Source organism: Cucurbita maxima, unplaced genomic scaffold, assembly GCF_002738345.1.
Source record: "Cucurbita maxima cultivar Rimu unplaced genomic scaffold, Cmax_1.0 Cma_Scf00001, whole genome shotgun sequence".
NCBI lineage: Eukaryota > Viridiplantae > Streptophyta > Magnoliopsida > Cucurbitales > Cucurbitaceae > Cucurbita > Cucurbita maxima.
Genome location: NW_019272017.1, coordinates 3977468 through 3999112, shown reverse-complemented (window position 1 = coordinate 3999112; position 21645 = coordinate 3977468). Strand labels below are relative to the sequence as shown.

The window sequence follows — 21645 nt, the reverse complement described above, 5'->3', positions numbered from 1 at the left end:
CTAAAACCAGTATGCTCGAGCTAGTTGTAATTATTTTTTTCTCTCCCGAGTTTGTTTTTGCACCTTTCCTTGTTGTTATTTGCATAATTAGAAAAAAAACAATAGTGACTCACACAAATCTAAAATATAGTCTAAGGATGAAATATATTTTACCTAAATAATAGTGATTATAAAAGAAATGAAAGTTATATTATAAATAAATAATAATAATAATAAAAAAAAAAGTCGACGGATAAACATTACTGTGATTCACAACGCAAGAACGAAGTGGGGAGCCAATGGTCCATATGTACTATATTCTATTTTATTACATTAAAAAATATATACAAAGTTAATAGTTTTTGGTACCTAGCCTAATTATTATTATTATTTTATAATTGATTCATTTAGTAATTAAAATATACATATTAAATGGGGAGGAGAATTACAAAAAAAATAGGAAGCAAATATTCAAACCCGAAAATGGGTTTGTGAAGAGGTCCGCAATGGCGCCCACTGGTTAATCCTCGTGATTGCGACAAATTATGGTTTGAAATAAAAAATATATATATAAAGAGGGAGTGGTTTCTTTTCCAGATTTTGAACAGAAGAGCTTTTGAAAATGTGTATCAATGGCGTCATCCATACTGCAATTTGATATTTGTTTCGCTTTCGTTTTCAGTATCATACCATACCAGTGAAAAAGACCTGGCTGATCGACACTGATTTTCACCAACAACGAAAAGAAGAAGAAGAAGAAGAAGAAGAAAAATTATAGGCAATCGATCAACGCCAGGAAGATACAGTTAAGAGAGGTACGTCGTTCCATGCCAGAGAAAGAAATTCCGGTGCCGATTCGATCAGAGAGTAGAGAGAATTGTAATTGTAGTTCCATAGAAGTATCTTCGCCTGACTAATGGCGTAATGGCTGAGTGCTACAGGTTCGAATCCGGAGCTCTCCATCAAATTCTTCCATTCTTCTTTGTCTTCCATGCGTACTCTTCTCTTGCTTCCTGATTCTTCTTCCATTCCAATGACGCCGGCGATTCGACGACCGATCAACAGTTTCTCTAATTGGAGCCTTTCCGGCGAGTCTCGAGGCAGGTTTGGCTCTAGCGATTCGAAAATGGCGGAGTAGTATTTCAATGCGTTTTTGAAGCGACTGTAGAATCCAGTCCGGTTCAAACTCGCCTCGTACTCGCCGAGAGTCACAATGTTAGGGCTTAGCGATTTCGCTAATCGGAGAGCACTATGAACACCAACCGGAACCTCGTCGAGGAGACCGTACAATTGAAGCATGAAATTCACCGCCAATACCTCGTCCGATTGGATGCTGAAGCTCGATTTGTTCAGATCCTCAATCGGCGTTAGAATCGGTTCGAACTCGAAATTCAGTTCCAGAAGCTTTGCGAACTCGGAGAGTCTATTGCCGGTGGCGTACAGCGATGCCGCTGGAGATTCCCCGAGCGATGGTGCAGGTATTCCGGAGATACGAACTTTGATAGGCTTTCCGGTGGCTCGCGTGGTCAAAGCTTGCAGAAGCGCCGCCCATTGAACGCCCTGAACGATTCCGAAGTCGACAATGTGAATTTTACTGGCTCTCTGTGTAGCTTCCAGGATTGCTTGGTTCGCCGTGAGATGCGCGAACTTGGAGTAAGGACAAGCGTCGTTCAGGGCTTTGTACGATAGCAAGAAATCTTCGGAATTAGCATCGGTCTCAATTGAATCCAAGAAATTGTTCCTCGCCGCCGGGGATAATCTGTTCCGAAGAGCTTCGCCGAAGTAAAACGCCACTCGCTCAATCGGATCTCCATGTTCTAGCAACGATTTACCGATCCGATCGAGAGTTTTTACGGCACTGTCGGGCTCGGAATCACAGAGCCGTGCACAATCCAGCAAGACTTTAAGAAGCGGCGGTGGCGGCGACGGCAAAACCTCTTCAGGCGCGTTCGACGAGGCTTCTACAACGTCGTTCGTCTGCAGTTTCTCCGCCGGTGGATTGGCTACTCTAACATCCTTTACTGATGGTGGAGGAGAACTCCACGGCGGCGGCGGAACGGTACTTGTGTTGCACGAACTTTCCGGTAGAACAGCTCGGTTAAAATCAGACGGCGGGGAGCTAGCGACAACGAGTCGACTCGGGGAGCCATTAAAGAGATCCACACCAAAGAGACCATACTCGGCATAAGCATCACAACCAGACGGCAGAGTAGAGCTATCCGTCGAATCTCCACCGCCGACCAAACTATCCATCCACTCATCAGAGTCGAACTCCCCACCGCCGAAGTTAGGAAAGAACCTAAACCCAGCAGATGGATGCTCCAAATTGGGAAAATGAAAAGCCGGCTCAGCAGAATCCGCATCTCCGGCGACCTGGAAGGGGTCAGTGAAGGCAGAACCAGAAACCCCAAAGGATAAATTAGGAGAAGAAGAAGAAGAAGCCATTGTTGGAGAAGAATTGGTAGTAGTCCAAGGAAGAAGCGAAAAGGGGGTAAGCGGACAAAGCTGCTGCTGCTGCTGCTGCTCCTGCTGTTGTTTCTGCTTGATGACTTGTTGGGCAATTGCCATTAGATTGCCACTGTCTGCGCACATATACGCCATTAATCTGTAACAGTAAAACCTTGCTCTCCCAAAACCAGAGAGAAAGGAGCGAGTTACATTACCGGAACAGGAAAGAAGAAGAAAGCAGAGAGAGAGAGATGGAAAGTGGGAAAAATTGGGGGAAACAAAAACACAAAGCAGAGAGTGTGGAACAGAAGGGAAGAACAAGTCCGTTGGAGGAGGAGAGAGAGAGCGAGAGAGAGAAGAGGGGGAGTTGGGCAATGGGGTTCGGAATGGCATAAATAAATTTAGGGGCAGAGCGATGGAAGTCAAGTCCGTTGAAGGAAGCAGCGGACCCCACTTTCCCCATTCAGAACAAATTTTGAAGAGGAGAGAGAGATTTTTAGAGTCCTTTTCGAGTCCTAAAAATTGCTTTTTTCCAAAAATCCAAAAAACTACTATTTGGGTAATTGCTCTTTATATTTCAAATACCATTTTATCAAATAGATCTAATTTTTATAATGGACTCAAATCTTTATTAAAAATGTGAGAGTATTAACTATAACAATTTAAACGACTTGATTAATTGTAAATTTTAAATTTTAAGATTGAGGTTAAGGTCGGATTAACTCAAGCCATGTTTTGCTGTCATTTTTGGTATAAACCCATAGTATTATATTGGTTATTTTATTGATTATTATTATTTGTTTGTTTTAGAAAAGAAATTTAGCTTTATTCCGAGTTCTTAGGTTCAACAAATTCACACTCAATAAAGTGACCCTCTTAAATAAATAAATAAATAAATAAATAAATAATCACAAGGTGGGGTGTGAATGGAATAAATATCTTGTAGTAGAAATTTTAAAATAAGAAAAAAAAAGGTCCAATCTCTCTCAACGCAAGCTGTGTGTGCGGCTGGGTTACGAGGCAGTGATACGACGGTGGGCCCTGATTGGCCCGATATGACAACACCAACTCATGAACGTCCACATTCCGCTTTTTTTTCTTTTTTTCTTTTATTTAATCAAACATTTACTATTATTATTATTATTATTATTTTTCATCTCTCTCGGTGGGGTCCGTGACGATGACCTAAGCCCATGGGCCCACTTCTTAGCCTCATGAACGACACGTCGAATTAGGGCGAAATGGTGTCTGCTTCTTCTTCGATGTCGACCTTATGTTTATATTACAACACCACGCTCTCTACTACCTCTACCAGACCCAACAAACAAAAATCTCTTCTCTTTCCATACTCGTTTTATTTTACTTTTTTCTTTTCGATTGAGAAGAGGATACTTTATGGACGGCAAGTGGGCCCAATGGGCCGGGGAATGGGCCCGGAAAAGATGGGAAAAGGGGCAATTAGGGTGGGGCCGATAGGAGTGATCTTCGACCAACTGAAATGGGACAGCTCGAAAAAGCAACGGTGAAGGGCACTCCCCACAGTCGCACTTTGACAGGGGACCCCTAATTCCACGTTGGCAAATCAGACCCTTTCAATTTCCATTTCCTTTCCATTCCTAGTGGCGCTCCCACTCACTCTCACTCGAGTCAACTCACAAATACTTCTTCCTATTTCTCAACTCGACGTTAATAAAATTGAGCTTTAAAAATCGTATTTAGTCATGCGCTCAAATTTTTTACTCTACACTATTATTTTTCTAAAATTACAATCATTAGATTTCGAGACAACTCTAAATTATATAAATTATATAGTTGAATTATACCTTGACAACTTCTTCGATCATTGAGCTAGCAAAACATTAAAATTAAAAAAAGTTAGCAAGAGATGATTTAATTGCAAGGATTACTAATATTGAAAGTGGGCCGAATTCGCAATGGTTGAAAGTAGTTTATGGTAATATTATTTTCCTTAATTTCGGTAACACCGTTGTGTTGGATGCTATAATTTGCCTGTCCAAATTGGGGTCTCCTCCACTTAGTGCAACACGCTATATGTAAGCCAATGCTCAAGAAATCCGAATAAAGAAAAAAAAAAGGGTCCAATTGCTTGTAATAATAGAGTTTGGAGGGATGGGGTTCTCATCAGAGCCTTATAATTAATTAATTTAATGAATAAATCAATAATATTAGAAAGATTGGTAAAAAAGTATTAGGGAAATTTAAAATGTAAAACGGCAGAAAAAAGGGAAAGAGATTAGACAAGAAATCAAAGCAATCAATTCAAAGACGACCTTTCCTTTTTTATTAAATTTAGGAAGACCCCACTTTCGAACCTTATCTAAACAACCTTTCCCTCTATTTTCTTTTCACATTCACCACCTTTTTCTTTTTCTCTTTCTTTTTTTACTCTTGATGTTCTTCTTTTTACTACAATTCCGTTTCACGCGCCGGGGTTGATTTGATTTTTGTTTTACAGAACACATATTTAGATTATATATATATATGTATGTGTCCGAGTTCAACATTTAGATCTATGTTGATTAATACAATTTAATAGATTATTTGTCAATTCAACTTCAATCTATTCGATTGATCATTCATTAATTCAATCAATGTACACCTAGCCTCTATATATAAACAAATTATCTTTAATTTTTCCCCTATGGCCTACTTTTTTGAACCAAACCAAAGCACACAAAACATAAGACAAAATATATAGACTGTGAGAAGTCTAAGACCAACAATTTATTTCATGAAAAAAAATCATCCACAGAAATTAAAAGATAATTTTAGCCAATTGGGGAATCCCATAATCTATAACAAAATAAAAAAAATTGGCAATGGTTATGTGACATAAAGCAGTGGATGTGTGGTAAATAATATCTACAACTCATGTCAATGAATGGTTGAGATTGAATTATAAGCATTAATGTTGTAGGATTGGTATTTCAGGTCAAATCTGAAATGGAAATGCTACAGAAGAAGCAACTACTTTGTTGGAATTTAGTAGTAAAATATAAGGCCAAAGTGGGAGAAACTGTCACTACAGAAGATCAAATACACACCACTCACGTTTTTCCCCACTCCTAAATGCATTCAATTCAATCAATTGAAAATTTTTCTCATCATTGTAGCGGAAGAAAAAGATGATATACAGACTCCCCAACTTGGCAGATATGATAAATCCAACTTTATTCAGAAACAGTGGTATTGGTGTGGTTGGGGCACATGTGACTACGACTAATGACTCGGATCGATTGATACTTCCAAACCAACTAAGATCTCATTCGTATATTTGTAACTATGCAGTTGCCAATTATGAAATAGTTCATAGAAAAAAAGAAGTTACTAGAGACGGAAAAGTTACCTCAAGCAATTTATTGAGTAAAAAACCGTGACATCTCCTACTTGAATGATTCATGCTTGTAGCTTATAAACGTCCATCTCCTTTCAAATCGGTAATATCATGTGGTAGGCCATGCCAATGAAAAAGGCAGAAAACTATAAAGACAAGGCATATTTTGTATGCGGATTGAATTTATGCATGAGCTTGATGACATGATTTTCTTGTAAAAATAAAAACGATCTGCTTAAAATTGCAGATACCACCAAACATTAAATAATTACCGTCCACATGGCTTGCCTACAGTGATTTATTGCAGTCTTCTTTCATCTATTATTGTAAATAAACTACCAGAGTCTTTGATGATCAGTATACACGGGCCTGAGGAGGGAATGATCCGACCTCATCGTCCAATGTGTTCATGTGCACTGGCCTATAGTCCAGTCTGACCTTCTCATTCTCCCAGAATCTGCAAAATCAACCACATTATCAAAAATACAGAAGATGTTAATTGATTGAAGTCATAGGCGCACTAGTAAGTTGTTGAGATTGATTTCGTTTAATCTAGTTGAGCTAGGGGGTGATCATGGACCGAGAGCCCAAAGACGTGAAAAGGTGACAGACTAAGAATAAGAAGCGTCTTATTAATTAAAAACAGGATAATCTTGTTCTTTTACAGTGTCAGACACGAGAGTTACCCCAACGTGTGCTTCATCCAGTTCTCATCATCTCTTTTCTGCATAACCAGAGTATAACAAAGTTACAGAAATAAAGTTGGAGGAAAGTGTTACTATCAATAGAAGAAAATAAAACTAACTGTAAAATCTTCACGAGCATGTGCTCCTCTGCTCTCTTTCCTGGCTTCCGCAGAGGGAATGGTAATGCAGGCATTTATCAAAAGATTTTCCAATTCAATTGTCTCTATGGAATCAGAGTTCATGTACTTCGTCTAAAGATCTTAAATCAATCCTTGAAAAAATTCAGTACATAAAACTTTATAATTATAATATCATTTAAAACAAACAAAGAAAGAAAAGATAGAGAAACACCATGATCCTATTACCATATTAAAGTCCTGTCCTTGACCTTCACATCATGGAAACTCTCCCATGCCTTGTCAATTAATTTGCACCCTAAAGAAGCAGAAGACAATAAAAGAGGTGAAAAAAAAAATTGAGGCAGAGTTGCAGATAGTCTAGAAGTTTTAATCTAAGTCTCTTTTCAGTTTGGCTAATACCTTCTTCCAAGGTCTCCTGTGTTCGGAAAACAGCAGGCATTGTTTTGCATAATTCGTTGCATGTTTAACCGAATCTTTGAGGTGGGCAGTGAACCATTTGAGTTCCTTAGTTTGTCTAGCCATGCAATTGTCTTCTCACCAGCATCTTTTTCCAACGGATTTTGCCTTGCGCCTGCAAACTGCCCAGAGAGAATTTTTTGACGTAACTGAATTTTTCTTTCTTATAATTATTGGTTGGATTGGGTTGTGGGTTCATCCTTCCTTTTTCGAGTTAAAAATTAAGCATCTTGCCTGGACTACTGATCTCTGCCACCCTATTTGCACAAGCTCGTCCAAAGACAACAATGTCCAAAAGCGAATTTGCACCAAGCCTATTAGCACCATGAACTGAAGCACAAAAAATTTGCGCCAAGTCTATTAGCATCTGGATCATTGCCCTTGATTGTACCTGACAAACAAAAAATTTATACATGAAGATAGCAAGAAGAGAAAAGATGAGACATTCCGAATTCTACAGACAAAAAATTTATACATTTTCATTTTTGATGAAAAACCATACTTTCATTGAGGAAAAAAATTGAAAAAAATGAAATATAATTGGATTGCATTTTCATGCATACCTGTCCACGATAATTCGTGGGAATTCCACCCATATTGTAATGCACTGTAGGTAAGACAGGAATGGGCTCTTTGGTAACATCAAACGCCAGCAAATATGGCAGCAGTTTCTGAGATACCCGGGAGTCTCTCCTTCAGTACATCTGGGGGCAAGTGATTTAAGTGAAGATAGATGTGGTCCTTCAATGGTCCTGTTAAGAGCTACCAATTCAGTAACCAAAGAAAGATAATAAATAAGGAAAAAGTAAAAATCAATATATATTTCTCCAGAATAGTTTTATTTTGTTCCTGATGTCCTGCATCAATTTGACCGTGCCTTGTCAGCTGAGAGATAGCACATGTACATGGATGCATTTATTTGATTCTAGAAGAGATAAAAGCTTCATACCTATGCCACGACCCTCTTGAATTTCCATAGTCATGGATCTTGAGACAACGTCCCTTGATGCAAGATCCTTTGCTGTTGGAGCATATCGTTCCATAAAGCGCTCACCTTCACTGTTCCTAAGAATGCCACCTTCTTATTTAATGCTATCACTCCCTGGCAGCTACCTGGAATGCAAATATCACAGTGATAACCTATCTAAGAATAATTTAAAATGAATCTGATACTTAGAGGAGCCTATGAACCAGATGGGATGGGATGGGAATACAGAGTGCATCAAAACCCATTAACCTAATGAAAAGTGTTAGACGAACACGACTCTCCACAATGGTATGATATTGTCCACTTTGAGCATAAGCTCTCATGGCTTTGCTTTGGGCTTCCCCAAAAGGCCTCATACCAATGGAGTTAGTATTCCTCACTTATAAACCCATGATCATTCCCTAAATTAGCCGATGTGGGACTTTCATCATCCAACAAAAAGATCGTACAAAACAACCATCGAGAACTCATTCAATTAAAAGACTCCTACAGGAAAAAATGTAGAAAGAAGCATCAACTTTAAGAGTTACGATTAATCTTACTATACCCTAAAGCATGATATTTAGTACTCCAGCCATCAAACATGAGTGGAAAGGTTGTGTGTAAGATTCAAGAAAGGTGGAGTTTTTTTACCATCACTATTCATTAATAGATCCAACGCAAAATATTCCACAAAAAATTGTGTGTTATGCTTCATAGCCTGGCCATAGAGAGTATGCAATAAAGCATGCCCCATTCGGTCAGCAGCACATGCACAACGATATGCCTGTCCACCTACAAAGACGACAATGTAGACACGAGAACCTCATAGTTAAAGGGAAGACCAACATGGCATTGAGAACACATAATATATGTTGTTACCCTTTCCAAAATCAAGGCTCTGACCACCGAATGCACGTTGGTACATTTTTCCGTCTTCAGTACGAGAAAATGGGAGTCCATAGTTCTCAAGCTCAATAACTGCTTTCGGAGCTTCTCTGGACATGTATTGAATGGCATCCTGATCACCTAATAGAACATGAAACCCAAACAGATCCAGGATTTTATTGTACAAATAGTGACCGTATAAATTCTATAAAGAATAGATCTGTTTTGCACACCTGCAAAGTTCTAAATCATTTAGGATCAGAAAATGTATAAAACTTATGCACTTATAAATGCACCCTATACACAATCTTGTTACTAACTTTGTATTGCCAAAGTACGAGCCACAAGCATTTATGATTTGTTTTCTAGTGCTTCTTCCTAATGACAACGTCAGCATTGCATTTCATGACAAGATTTTCAATTTATCCAAAGTTCTAAATGTATACCTAACCAATCACTCCCCTTGACATGCCAAAGTACGAGCTACAAGCATTTATGATTTGTTTTCTAGTGCTTCTTTCTAAACGTCAGCATTGCATTTCATGACAAGACTTTCAATTTATCCAAAGTTCTAAACGTATACCTTGTTGGATGATGAAAGTCCCACATCGGTTAATTTAGGGAATGGTCATGGGTTTATAATCTAAGAATACACTCTCCATTGGTGTGAGGCCTTTTGGGAAGCCCAAAGCAAAGCCATGAGAGCTTATGCTCAAAGTGGACAATATCATACCATTGTGGATAGTCGTGTTCGTCTAACATGGTATCAGAGCCATGCCCTAAACTTAGCCGTGTCAATAGATTGGCAAATCCTTAAATGTCGAACAAAGGACTCCAAAAGGAGTCAAGCCTCCTCGAAGGTACGAAGGCAGTCAAAAATGACTAAGACTCCAAAGGAGTCGAGCCTCGATTAAGGGGAGGTGTGCTTTGTTCGAGGGGAGGTGTTGGATGATGAAAGTCCCACATCGGTTAATTTAGGGAATGGTCATGGGTTTATAATCTAAGAATACACTCTCCATTGGTGTGAGGCCTTTTGGGAAGCCCAAAGCAAAGCCATGAGAGCTTATGCTCAAAGTGGACAATATCATACCATTGTGGAGAGTCGTGTTCGTCTAACATACCTAACCTATCACTCCCCTTGACAGTGTCGTACATGTGCCACCTCCAATCATCCTCAGTCATGCTTCCCAGTGCAGCATTTATACCTCCCTATAAACCAATTGAGTTTCACATTAACATATTCAAGTCAAAAACTAATTCAAATTATGACTGAATAAAGTAAGCAACACGTGAATATGATTGGTACACAGATATGTAATGGAAAGGGAAAAAAAAAATTAAGAAAATGAAGAAAAGGAAAAACATAGTGGCCAATGTTGATCGTGTGGACAGGTATATATCCAGTTTATGAAAGCACTGCACAGTGTAAAATTTTTTTGCTTGCTCTTATAATATATACTTGCGCTTGATTTGATGATGTACACAAAAGATTCTAAAAGCACCCTTGGTGGTGAATAAAGTAAAAACCTGAACACCAAGCATCGCCTCCTTTATCAATGAGATCAGTAAAGAGGGATCTAAGTGTGAAGTAACCAAAAGTTCGACGACAACATATTCATTAGCAAGCAAATTTGATATAGAATCCATTACTTATTCCTCGCTTTTAAGATTGAAGACTATCTACATAGACCAATGGAAGTCCTTCCGGCATGTTTTGTCCTCACTCATATGCATCCTAGGAAAATAACCAAGAGATCACCCAATATAGAATTACTCCAAGCAAAACAAGCTTAACTATGAAGTTTCTGTAATTGAACCATCGAAAAGGAAGGTACACCTTGTTGGTATAGTTAGTGACTTTCAATTCTTTTAAACCTTTTTTAGTTATCCTATCTTCAGAATCGTTCTCATTCAGATGTGGTCTCGATTCATTCATGTACCACTCCTTTAGTCGGGTGTCACACTTGTTGAGGGGGGGAATAGAAAGAACTTTTTATCACTTCTTCAATCATGAAGGATAGTTGCAAAGGATGAGATCCATCCGTGGTACCACAATTATTGCGTTGAGAACTCCAAAGAAACTTGAAAGTACGTCTGTCAACTTCATTGAGTTCAGTTTCTTGTACAATGACAGTATTCGGGTTGGCTTAGTGAATGAGAGGAAGATCAGAACGCTTCGATTGTCCCCTCTACTTCCCCTCTTGGTGTATGAATGGAGACAATGCAAAGGTCCATGGCCCTCAGCCAAGTCTCTATATTCTACTTAGTTGGAGAGGAGGAGTTCAGATGTAGGGAGGGACTGTAAGGCTGGCTTGTGACCCAAAACAAGATGCCGAACCGGAAGATGAGAGAGTAAAATCCTGTTGGTTAATAATAGCATAGTTGGGCATCATCAGTGATTTTGGAGGGATCAGGGCTTGGGTTGGAGTTTTGGACATCAGCAAAAGAAGCAATCACCTAAAATGTAGCAGTCAAACTTCGATGGCGAAGTTTTTGTATTTTCCTGTAGTGAAAACCAAAAAAAATCGACATGTCGCGGGGCACCAGAGTCTTAAAACCCCCCAAGTCAGCAATATGAAGATTAAACCTGAGTTTACAACAAAAAAAGAAGAAAAAAAAAAACAGAATATTTTCCCAGATGGTAAGCAATAGCTGGTGATAGACATAACGGACAGGATTACAATAAGTGGGAAATCCCCGTACCTGAGCGGCAACCGTGTGAGAAGGAGTTGGGAAAAGCTTAGTAATGCAAGCAGTATTAAATCCATGCTCTAACAGTCCTATAGCAGCTCGAAGCCCTGCACCAGCCGCTCCTACCAAAACCGCATCGTATGTGTGATCAACCACAGTGTATGAGGAGCGACCTGCCGCCTGCCATGAGACAGAGAATATATAATTTAGTATTTAATAAATCCTATAAACAGTCATCATCTTCAAGAGAAGTTTTACACCATTACCGCAGCCGTAGGAAATAAATTTGAAACAGCTAGCTACAATTAGCATAATCAATGATCCAATACTAAACATAATTATATTTCGTACCCCCGTGCATGCAATTAGCCAAATCAACACACGGTTCAGTAAAAATCGAGAACGGTGGCATATATTTTCGTTCAATTTTGTTTATAAAAGAACGAGATGAAGAAAAAGATAAAGTACAATCTGTTCATCCACGCGACATGCCTTCCTCGACAGAGGAGAAAGAAGATGAAAACCCGCGAGACAGGAAAACATATTTAAGACAGCTCGTATTCAGTAGTAAAGACATAAGATGAAAACTCACACCGAATCGACGGAGAAGAATCTAGAAATGTGAGATCTGAGGTGATCATTGGGGGACGATTTCCTGGAAAACGAAGAAGAAGAAGCGCGAAGGCCAGGAGAAACACATCGCCACATCTTGCTTCAGCACTTCTGTTCAATCCTTTGCAATCGGGTGAGCGAATAAGATGGAAGAAAGACAGCGGTTCCGCCCCAGTTAAAGCTCGCCGGAAGGCGGAAATGGGGGTTTTGTATTGGGGTTTGTTTTTCCCGGGAAACGAGTCTCAAACTCTGGTGAAAGGCGAATGTGAGAGGAGACACCGGTAACTGTCACTGATTATGCCTCCGTAAGCCGAAATTAACTAATAATTTATTTGAATATTCCGATGTTAGTGTTTTACTATGTCTGTTGTCAATACTATTATTTAGTCGATAAATATTGGGTAAATATATTTCCATAAAAACTAAAATAATTATTTATAAGATATTGAAAATTAATAAATGTTAAGTTAAGCGAGGCTTAGTGATCAATAAAAGATCACTTGGTTAAGATACAAGACTTCTATCAGAGCCACTCAGAGGTTTGGTGCCTACCATAGGTGGAATGGGCCTACTACAGATATGGGCTTTTACAAGAAATAAACTTTGGGCCGCCCCTTCAAGGCTCGTGGCCCAAAAAGGTGACCCACATGGATCATGCACTCATCTCTGCTTTCTATCCCTATGGTTTCTTCATCTTCTTGCCCACCACCACCACGTGGAGCAGTTCTTTATTTTCAAACGATTCCCCCACAACCAGGATCCCATCGCCTCCTAAGACAGCGATCGTTGGTTCGTCATTGACAAAAACGAACAGAACCGATGCTCGATCAATCGATTTGTATGAACAATTTAAAGTTATTTGAATTAATTTTTATAAAAATAAAATGAATGGTGAAATTATCCCTCATACAATTAATAAAAAGGCATGTAATCATGATTTGATAAATAAAAGGGCGAAATATTTGGGAAATGCATGTTTGAGTTCCCACTAATCAAGTATTTAATTATTGTAATTAAGCAAAACGCAGTGTGTTAAATGCTGGGCTTTGGAAATGGGGTCCCTTTGTTTCATTAATTTCTTATACTCTCGCCGAAAGCAAACACTTCCTCCCCCACCATTATACACATAAACGCTCTTAAAAGTTTCTTTAATACTTCTCTTCAAATATTTTTTAAAAAGAAAACGAGTTGAGATTTAATATAATATATAGTGTGACATTATATATATTTCAACGTTTTTGGTTGATGATTGAAGGAATTGATGTTTTAACAAGAATTGGATAATTGCATGGTTGAAGTTGAATATAAGACCCAATCTATGATTAATTGATAACAGCATTTATTACAACCATTATTAAAAGCATTAAAATCTTTCAAAAAAAAAATAAAAAAAAAAATCATGATAACAAAATAAATAAACAAATTAATTTGTAGTAAAGTAACAATTTTATATTGCTTTGAATGATGATCGAAAATGACCCAACATAATTATAAATCAATTTTGTTTTATTCTATTATGATCCCAAACTTTGGAATATTTTTTAAAATATATATTCGTATTTTTATGACTTTTTAATTCATCTAAATACATTTTTCTATCCACCAATAAATATCCACCTGGACCACTATTATTTCTTTTGAATTTCTAATTACCAACCCCGTGTATTGTTCAACATTTGTTTGAATTTGAACTATGTAACACACGTCCAAGTCTTCCAATTTAAGAACCAATTAAAACTAATGCCTCTTACCCCCTTTGGTTTATATTCAGATTAGTGGGCCTCCCCTTACCCCCTCTTTAGTCTATCCTTAGATAAGTGGGTCTCTCGTTCCGTTCCATTCCCACCGGTATCTATCTTTGCTAAGGTAGATGAACTCAACGAACCAGAATAGTAGCTTAAAAGTTCGGTATCTATAATAAGAGACCATACAAGATTTTTCAAAGCAACATTATCTACTGGGTATATATAGTTCAGTTTATACTATACATAAATATTTACAATCTAAAACAACTATTCATCTCGACAGAAGTTCGTGAAGATCTTTTTGACACAACTATTCTTCAATCTGAAACCGAAATTGATGAATCTCACAAATCATGGTGAATCTCATCCACCTGTATATAACCGGTTAATTTATTTTATAATTTGTCTTTTAATATATATAGTTTTATTGTATATAAACTAAGTTAGGAATAATACTCCCGTCTCATTTCATTTTACATTAATTTCCTCTTCAAGTGGTCAAAGATTGGGACAGGCAGCAATAAAGACAGAGGGAAGCCGGAATTGTTTGGAGGGTAGAGGAATGGCCACGCGTGAGCAATGATTGTGATTTGTAGAGTGTGGTCTTCGTTTAAGCATTTTGTCGAACAGGTTGTGGTCACTGGGCAAGCCCGAGAACCTCGACGGAAAGCGAAGCAAAGCAGAGTAAAGGACAAGGCTGGTTTTTGTTGACGACGAAAAAAAAGGGGAGGGTTTGTGTGAACGCTCGTGCGGTGAAAGGTGTCGGGATTTTAGGGCTTTGTGCTGTTTTAACTTTTATGAAAAGACGAGCCATACGGCTGCTGATGATGCAGGAGGCCGAAGATGACTCGCAGGCAGGGCAGTCAGGGCGCTGCTGGTCTTGCTCTTGCTCTTCTTTTTCTTGTTTTTATGTTTTCTTCCAATTCGAAGCTTCTATTACGTGTGAATGTCACGGGTTCCACTTCATGGGTTAGATTTGTTTAGCTAAGGAAAATCATAATTCTGTTAAATTAATTCAAAAGATATTATTATAATATAATGAAAATTAAATTAGAACTAAATGGGTTAAAATTGTTTTAAGAATTTAATTCAATAGATAATCATGGAATGGAACAAAATTATTGTTTATGTATTCTGATGTAATATTAAATACAGTTATTTAATTGTTTTACCTCTTATTCTAAAAATTTTATTTCCGATATCTTACTTGGAAGTATCTTAAATAAAACTTCTAATCGAATTAACTTATAAATTTATAGATTAATGTAATAAAGATAATTACGTTTATGGTTAATAATAATTAAATAATGGCATAAATTAACCAATTATTTCTTATAAAGATAGTACAATAATGGAATCAATTAATCGGAACCCAACAAAAACAAAAGGGTTGATTTTATTTTAACATAATTTATTTTCTCTCTGATCGGTCAAATTACGAACTGTAAACCTCAAATCACATGGAAAAGATAAATAAGAATCCATTTAATTCTCATTTAGTAAAGATATTTTAAGAAATATCCATTTTATTTGATTAAATTTTAAAATAATGTTTTAGTCTCTCTAGAATAATGATAATTTTAAAATTTTCAACTTTCCGATGCAAATTACTTCAGAGTAAAATATAGGTTTGAATTTTTACTATAATATTTATGTTCTTTTATATGCATCATTACCACCAAAATACAGATGAAGATATTAAATGATGATAATCATAAGATAATTTAAAAAAAAAAAAAAAAAAAAAGATCATAGGTTATTTTTGCGAAGACAAGACAACCGAAAAGGTAATTTTGCAATCAAATAAAAGCAAAAGTTGAAAAATCCACCAGATTTTTTCTGTCTCAGTTAAAGATAAGTGATGGTTTATTTGACAGTTGTGAGAAATAATTTATTTTCGTCTTCTTTCTTTTTAAAATGTAATATTTTTTTTTTCTTTTAAAATCTCTGTTTTCTCTTTTAATAACACCCATGATTAATTGAATGTTGTATAATAATATTTATATAATAAACTTAGTTGTAATAGGTTAAATATTTAAATGATTTTCTTTTATATTTATGGATTTTAGTAAAATGAAAAATTAGATAAAATTAATACTTCCTTCATGATAGGATATATTGGGTGCATCCATTTGCCAAATTAGAATTTGGAATCAAGATATCGAAATGAGACTTAAAATAATTTTAAAAAATAAACCTTAAAAGAATAGAGGAGAGGGAGATTTAGGAGGGGGGAAGGAGTCTTATCAAATGGGGCTGTAAAGGGATTGTACCATAGCAGACCAAAAGGCATAGTGGTTGGTTCGTTAGGTTGGGTTGCCCATTCATTGCCCCACACTTAAATTCTCCTCTCTCTCTCTCTCTCTCTCTCTCAGCTATATATGTATATGTATATCATTATTATTATTTTTTTTACCACGACACAGTCATAAAAAATAAGCATTAATGTTGTATTTTTGGAAAAAGAAAAAGGAAAAAAAGGAAGACCACAGCACACGTGTGGGTAAGGAATGTGGCGCTATCCCCCACGCCGAGTACTCCCTCCGCACCCGCACGGGCGCCTCCCCTTTCTCCTTCACTCCTTTTTGCCTTTGCCCCCCTTTCTCAATCCACATTTTTATTTTTATTTTTATTTTTATTTTCTTAAAAAGCTTTCCTTCTTTTATATCTTTTTTTGTTCCACTACTTTTCCCATCCACCTCCACCGACGTTTTATTTCCTTCTTTCATATCATATTATAAATAAATTAAAACTTTATATTATAATTAAGCGTGTTTAATTTTTGTATAACAAAACAGTTTCAACATCAGTAAAATTTGAAAAGAAGGGAAAGTTTGAATAGTAAAAAATACACAAAAACCATCATTCCTTCTCATGGTAAAAAGGGTAAAAGCAAATAATAAGTGGGAGGCCAAGTTTACACGCGACCGGTAATGATGCACGCACGTGGACATGAAATGAATGTCCAAAAGGCTTCATTTCTGTGACGCATTTAATCAAACAGTTTGTATCGGCGAAAGTAAACTGATGAATCACTTTATCCACCGTCTATAGACTGCCCGTGGCCGTGGCCGCACCCTCACCACTCTTATAATCAACACCTTTAAATATTATTTCCTCTAAATTAATAATCTTTTTTATATAATACCTTTATTTTTTTTTATTTATCAACTATAATTCTAAACTTTTTATTTTTTTTTTGTCTTTAATTTTTCCTCTCATATTCATTTTGGTCTTACTTTTAAAATATTTATTTTTATCTTGAAACTATTAACTCTATCTCATTTTTTTATCAAACTTTAATATTTATTATTATTATTTTAAAAATAAATAATAAATTGAAAGAGTATTTAAAATCTTTTTAAAGTTTGTGTATTAAAATATTATTTGTTGAGACAAAATTAATGTATAAATTAAAAGGTAAATATGGAAAGCGATAAAAGAAAAGGCAATGGAAGTGGGTAATTATTAGATTGCTTGGTCCATTGAAGCACTGTTGCCATTACTGTTGGCTTCAATCATTATTGTTCTTTGTTTATTTTAATTATTATTTTTTAATTTTAGAGATTGTTTTATTTATTTTTGTTAAATACTTAAACCAATTCCGATCCCAACTGTACAGGTTGGTCCGAAGGAGAGAGAAAAAAGAAGGTAGGGTTTTAAGGGTAATATATGTTTTATTTTAGTCTAAAAAGGGTTTTAATATAATATATAATAAATTATAAGAGTGGTACCTAAGTCTTCACGTTTGCGTTAATTAAATCGTAACTTTATAAAGTGTTCAAAGAAGTTTTTTTTTTATTTATTTATTTGTGTCTGACCGATCATTAAGTGTTTAAAGGATTAAGAGCTTCTCGTGCGCTGACCATAGAACAAGGTTTGAACATTTAAACACTCTAAGAACCCTATTCTCCTTTTTAAGTTGAAGACTAATAGAATCATAATTAGGGAGGTCGGTCTCAATTTCTCCATATTAACAACACCTTTATTACACGTGGGAAAGTACTATTCAATCATTCGTGCCTTTGATTATAAAGTTGTTTTAATTTGATTATTTTTTTTTAAAGAAACACAATTTAAATAAGGAATACAAATTCGAACAGAATGGATTTATAATTGATTGTAAAGTTGAAGTCGGCTCATTTTCCTTTTAGAGACTCTAGTGTTTGTCATTGTTTTGAATGATTATGAAAATATGTAGATGAAATAGATGGGCAAAGGAATACAAATCCTTGTTTCTATATACAATCCATCAGCAACAGTGCAATATAGTGCCTGTTTGGTATTATGTACCTATTTTCAATTCAAAGACTATATTCATAACTTTTTGCCATTTTTTCTTGATTTTTTTTTTTAAATTTAAAATATCAAGTTCTAAATCGAATATATTTAGAAAATTAAATTGGGGTCTACTTTTTTATTATTATTATTATTTTGAATTATTGGTCATTAATATATATTGTACGAAAAATGTTTGGACATAATTGATAAACTTGTATTAGAAAAATTTAATGATTATTGGCTTAATTGATAATGATTTTAGTCCCATTTGATAATGATTGTTATTTATTTTATCTGAAAATAAAATTTTGCTTCCTTATTGGTTAGCAAGTTGTAGAGAAATAGAACAATTATGAAGCCTATTATTAATGAAGAGCTAAACAATAGATATCCCTAAGTTTTGCATTTTAGTATTATTTACCTGCTTACGACTTGTCTTGGTCCATTGGATAGAGCAATAAAATGTTGCACTTAATAAATAAGTTTGAAACCAAAATGTATCAATTGGTATGAAAGCTTTCGTGTCGATAAATGACACATTTAAATTTTTGTAAATTATTCATAAGAGTTGTACCTTGTAATGTCCCATATCTAAGATTTAGATTATGATTTTAAATTCGAATTCGACATCTGATGGTCTCTATATTCATGTGACATGACCACATTATTTCCTAAAAAACATATGCGTGAAGTTGCAATATGTTAAAATGACATATGTTGGTTTATGAAGATAATTTTTAGTTTAAAAGATAGCTCAAGATAAGTAGATAACATGGTTATGTCATAGGAAATGAGGAAGAATATCGAACGGCTAGATTCAAAATCCTAATTTAAATTATGGACACTAGGGAGTTATGTTGTAAAGGAAATGAATGAACTAAAAAAAGAAGGAACTCATTTAAGGTTAAACTAAAAAAACAGGGGGTTTTTTAATGGAAAAAACTTGGTTTGTGAATTTAATGATCATGGTTGCAACATGCATGCATGCTTTTTGGGTTATTAGTCATGATTATATGTGTCATGTCACAAAAGTAATTCATAATAATAATGAAATAATTAAGGTGAGCTATAAATTATAATGGATTTAACGAGGTGTACTCAACCACTATATATAATATATTCGAACTTTAGGATGAGATTTTCAATGATCAATTCTTAGTAATTAAATTTTTTTTAGTGTAAAAATGGAATATTGGTTGTCTATTACCATAAAATTGTGAATTTTCTAACTAATAGAAAATATTTAAAAATTAAATTCTAGATGTTTAAGATTGAGATAGGGCCGAAAATGTCTTAGGGGTTATAAATTTGTGGACTAAAAATATAAATGTTTGATTAATCATGTTAAGATGAAGTTATTAATTGGAACGGGTGGTTAATTGTTTACTTAGAGTGACCGATCGGGGCATTAAGTAAGTCCAAATAAAGAGGATGCAATAGCCAAATATAATCCGTTGAGCATTAGAATGTTTGGCTGCATGCGCGTTAAGAAATTGGAGAAAAATAAAATAAAATAAAATAAATTAAATGATCGGACAGGGAGAAGCTTATAAAAGGGAGCTCGTCGGGTTCCCAAAGAATTCTCAAATATTTCCATTTTCCCCCCACTGAGGAAAACCCATGTGTTTGTTTCTAACATTCTAATTCCAATCCCTTTCTCCAGCGTCCTTCTTCCTCGATTCTCTCAACCATATCTCTGATTCAATTTTTTGTGCAGAGAGAAAAAGGGAAGTACCAACCAAAACCATTAGCAGTATAGTGAGGAGAGAAAGCAGAGCTTCTCACCATGTTTCACCCACTGCTCATACTCTGTTTTCTCCCATCTCTTTTAGCTCTCTTCCTCTTCCTGATTCTGCTTCGGAGGAAGAGAAATGCCGTCGATCTTCCTCCCGGGAACATGGGATGGCCGTTTCTCGGTGAGACCGTCGGGTATCTCCGCCCATACTCCGCCACCACCATCGGAGATTTCATGAAGAATCACATCACCAGGTAAGAACCCCCAAATTAAACCCTGGACTAGTCTCTGTTTTTAAGCATCTTCTCATTTGGTTGTTTTGGAGATTCTTTGACATGCAGATATGGTAAAGTGTATAAGTCGAACCTGTTCGGAGAGCCGACGGTGGTGTCGGCCGATGCTGTACTGAACCGGTACATACTGCAGAACGAAGGACGGCTGTTTGAATGTAGCTACCCGAGGAGCATCGGCGGGATCCTTGGGAAATGGTCGATGCTGGTTACGGTCGGCGACATGCACCGGGATATGAGAATGATATCGCTCAACTTTCTGAGCCAGAGTAGGCTTAAGACTCATCTCTTGAAGGAGGTTGAGAACCAGACTCTGCTCGTCCTTCGTTCTTGGAAAGATTCCTCAACGTTTTTGGCGCAGGACGAAGCCAAAAGGGTACGGATAACGGATTTTAATTCGGTTAGTTGGTTTGCTCGTTTTTCTTTTCGATCATGAAATTGGAGAATCGATTAAGTTTTGCAGTTCACTTTCAATTTGATGGCGAAACACATCATGAGTTTGGATCCGTGGAAGTTGGAGACGGAGATGTTGAAGAAGGAGTATGTTACTTTCATGAAAGGAGTGATTTCTCCGCCACTGAATCTACCAGGAACGCCGTACAGAAGAGCTTTGAAGGTAATCGAAAACACTGATTTCGCAATTGCATGGCGGTTTTTGACGATTCTTCTTAGTTTTTACCGAGAGATTTTGATTTTCGGTTTTCAACAGTCTCGGTCGACGATCTTGAAGTTCATCGAGCGGAAAATGGAGGAACGGAAGTTGAAAATAGACGCCGATGGCGGAGATTTCGAGGAAGACGATCTACTCGGCTGGGCATTGAATCACTCAAATCTCTCAACGGAGCAAATCCTCGACTTGATTCTTAGCCTACTGTTCGCCGGCCACGAGACGTCGTCGGTCTCCATAGCTTTAGCCATCTTCTTCCTCTCCGGCAGCCCAGCCACCGTCCAACAGTTGACGGTAAGTCACCGAAAAAGATTTCCATCACCGATTTCCCCTGTCTCTTCGTCTTCTCTGATCTCTCGGAATTCTAAACACAGGAAGAACACCTGGAGATCGCCAGAGGCAATAAGCGATTGGGAAAGACGGAATTGGATTGGGAAGATTACAAGAAAATGGAATTCACGCAATGTGTAATTAATCATTCAAAGAAAAATTTCAAGTTCTGTTTATTGCTGCGTATTGAAATTAATTTTTGTTGTAAATTGTTGGGTTGGTGAAGGTGATTAACGAGACGCTTCGGCTTGGAAACGTGGTGAGATTTCTTCACAGAAAGGCACTGAAGGATGTACGGTACAGAGGTAAGAAATTTTTTCTCCTTTTTTTTTTTTTTTTTTTTAATTTTTTAAAAAGGCGTTTGGCTACCGGCAA

The 21645-nt window shown here is 36.5% G+C and overlaps 2 protein-coding genes and 1 pseudogene across 2 annotated transcripts in view; 1 reads left to right on the top strand and 2 right to left on the bottom strand.

Annotated features, from left to right (window-relative positions):
* Window positions 1-593: 593 nt before the first annotated feature.
* LOC111479082 (scarecrow-like protein 4) lies at window positions 594-2910 on the bottom strand. Its single transcript, XM_023123562.1, has one exon. The coding sequence runs from the start codon at window positions 2818-2820 to the stop codon at window positions 766-768; it is 2055 nt and encodes a 684-aa protein (XP_022979330.1). The 5' UTR covers window positions 2821-2910; the 3' UTR covers window positions 594-765.
* Window positions 2911-5317: 2407 nt separating this feature from the next.
* LOC111486572 lies at window positions 5318-12603 on the bottom strand (annotated as a pseudogene).
* Window positions 12604-19833: 7230 nt separating this feature from the next.
* The window catches only part of LOC111479953 (cytochrome P450 90B1), a 4157-nt gene continuing 2345 nt past the window's right edge, over window positions 19834-21645 (top strand). Inside the window, exons 1-6 of the mRNA XM_023124887.1 lie at window positions 19834-20237; window positions 20325-20649; window positions 20737-20889; window positions 20983-21234; window positions 21315-21407; window positions 21497-21575. Coding sequence (XP_022980655.1) covers window positions 20035-20237; window positions 20325-20649; window positions 20737-20889; window positions 20983-21234; window positions 21315-21407; window positions 21497-21575 — 1105 coding nt within the window. The 5' untranslated portion in view covers window positions 19834-20034. The remainder of the gene's footprint in view (window positions 20238-20324; window positions 20650-20736; window positions 20890-20982; window positions 21235-21314; window positions 21408-21496; window positions 21576-21645) is intronic.

Excerpts from the sequence above, each read along its gene's own strand:
- LOC111479082 (XM_023123562.1), bottom strand. The coding sequence starts at position 2,820 with ATGCCATTCCGAACCCCATTGCCCAACTCCCCCTCTTCTCTCTCTCGC.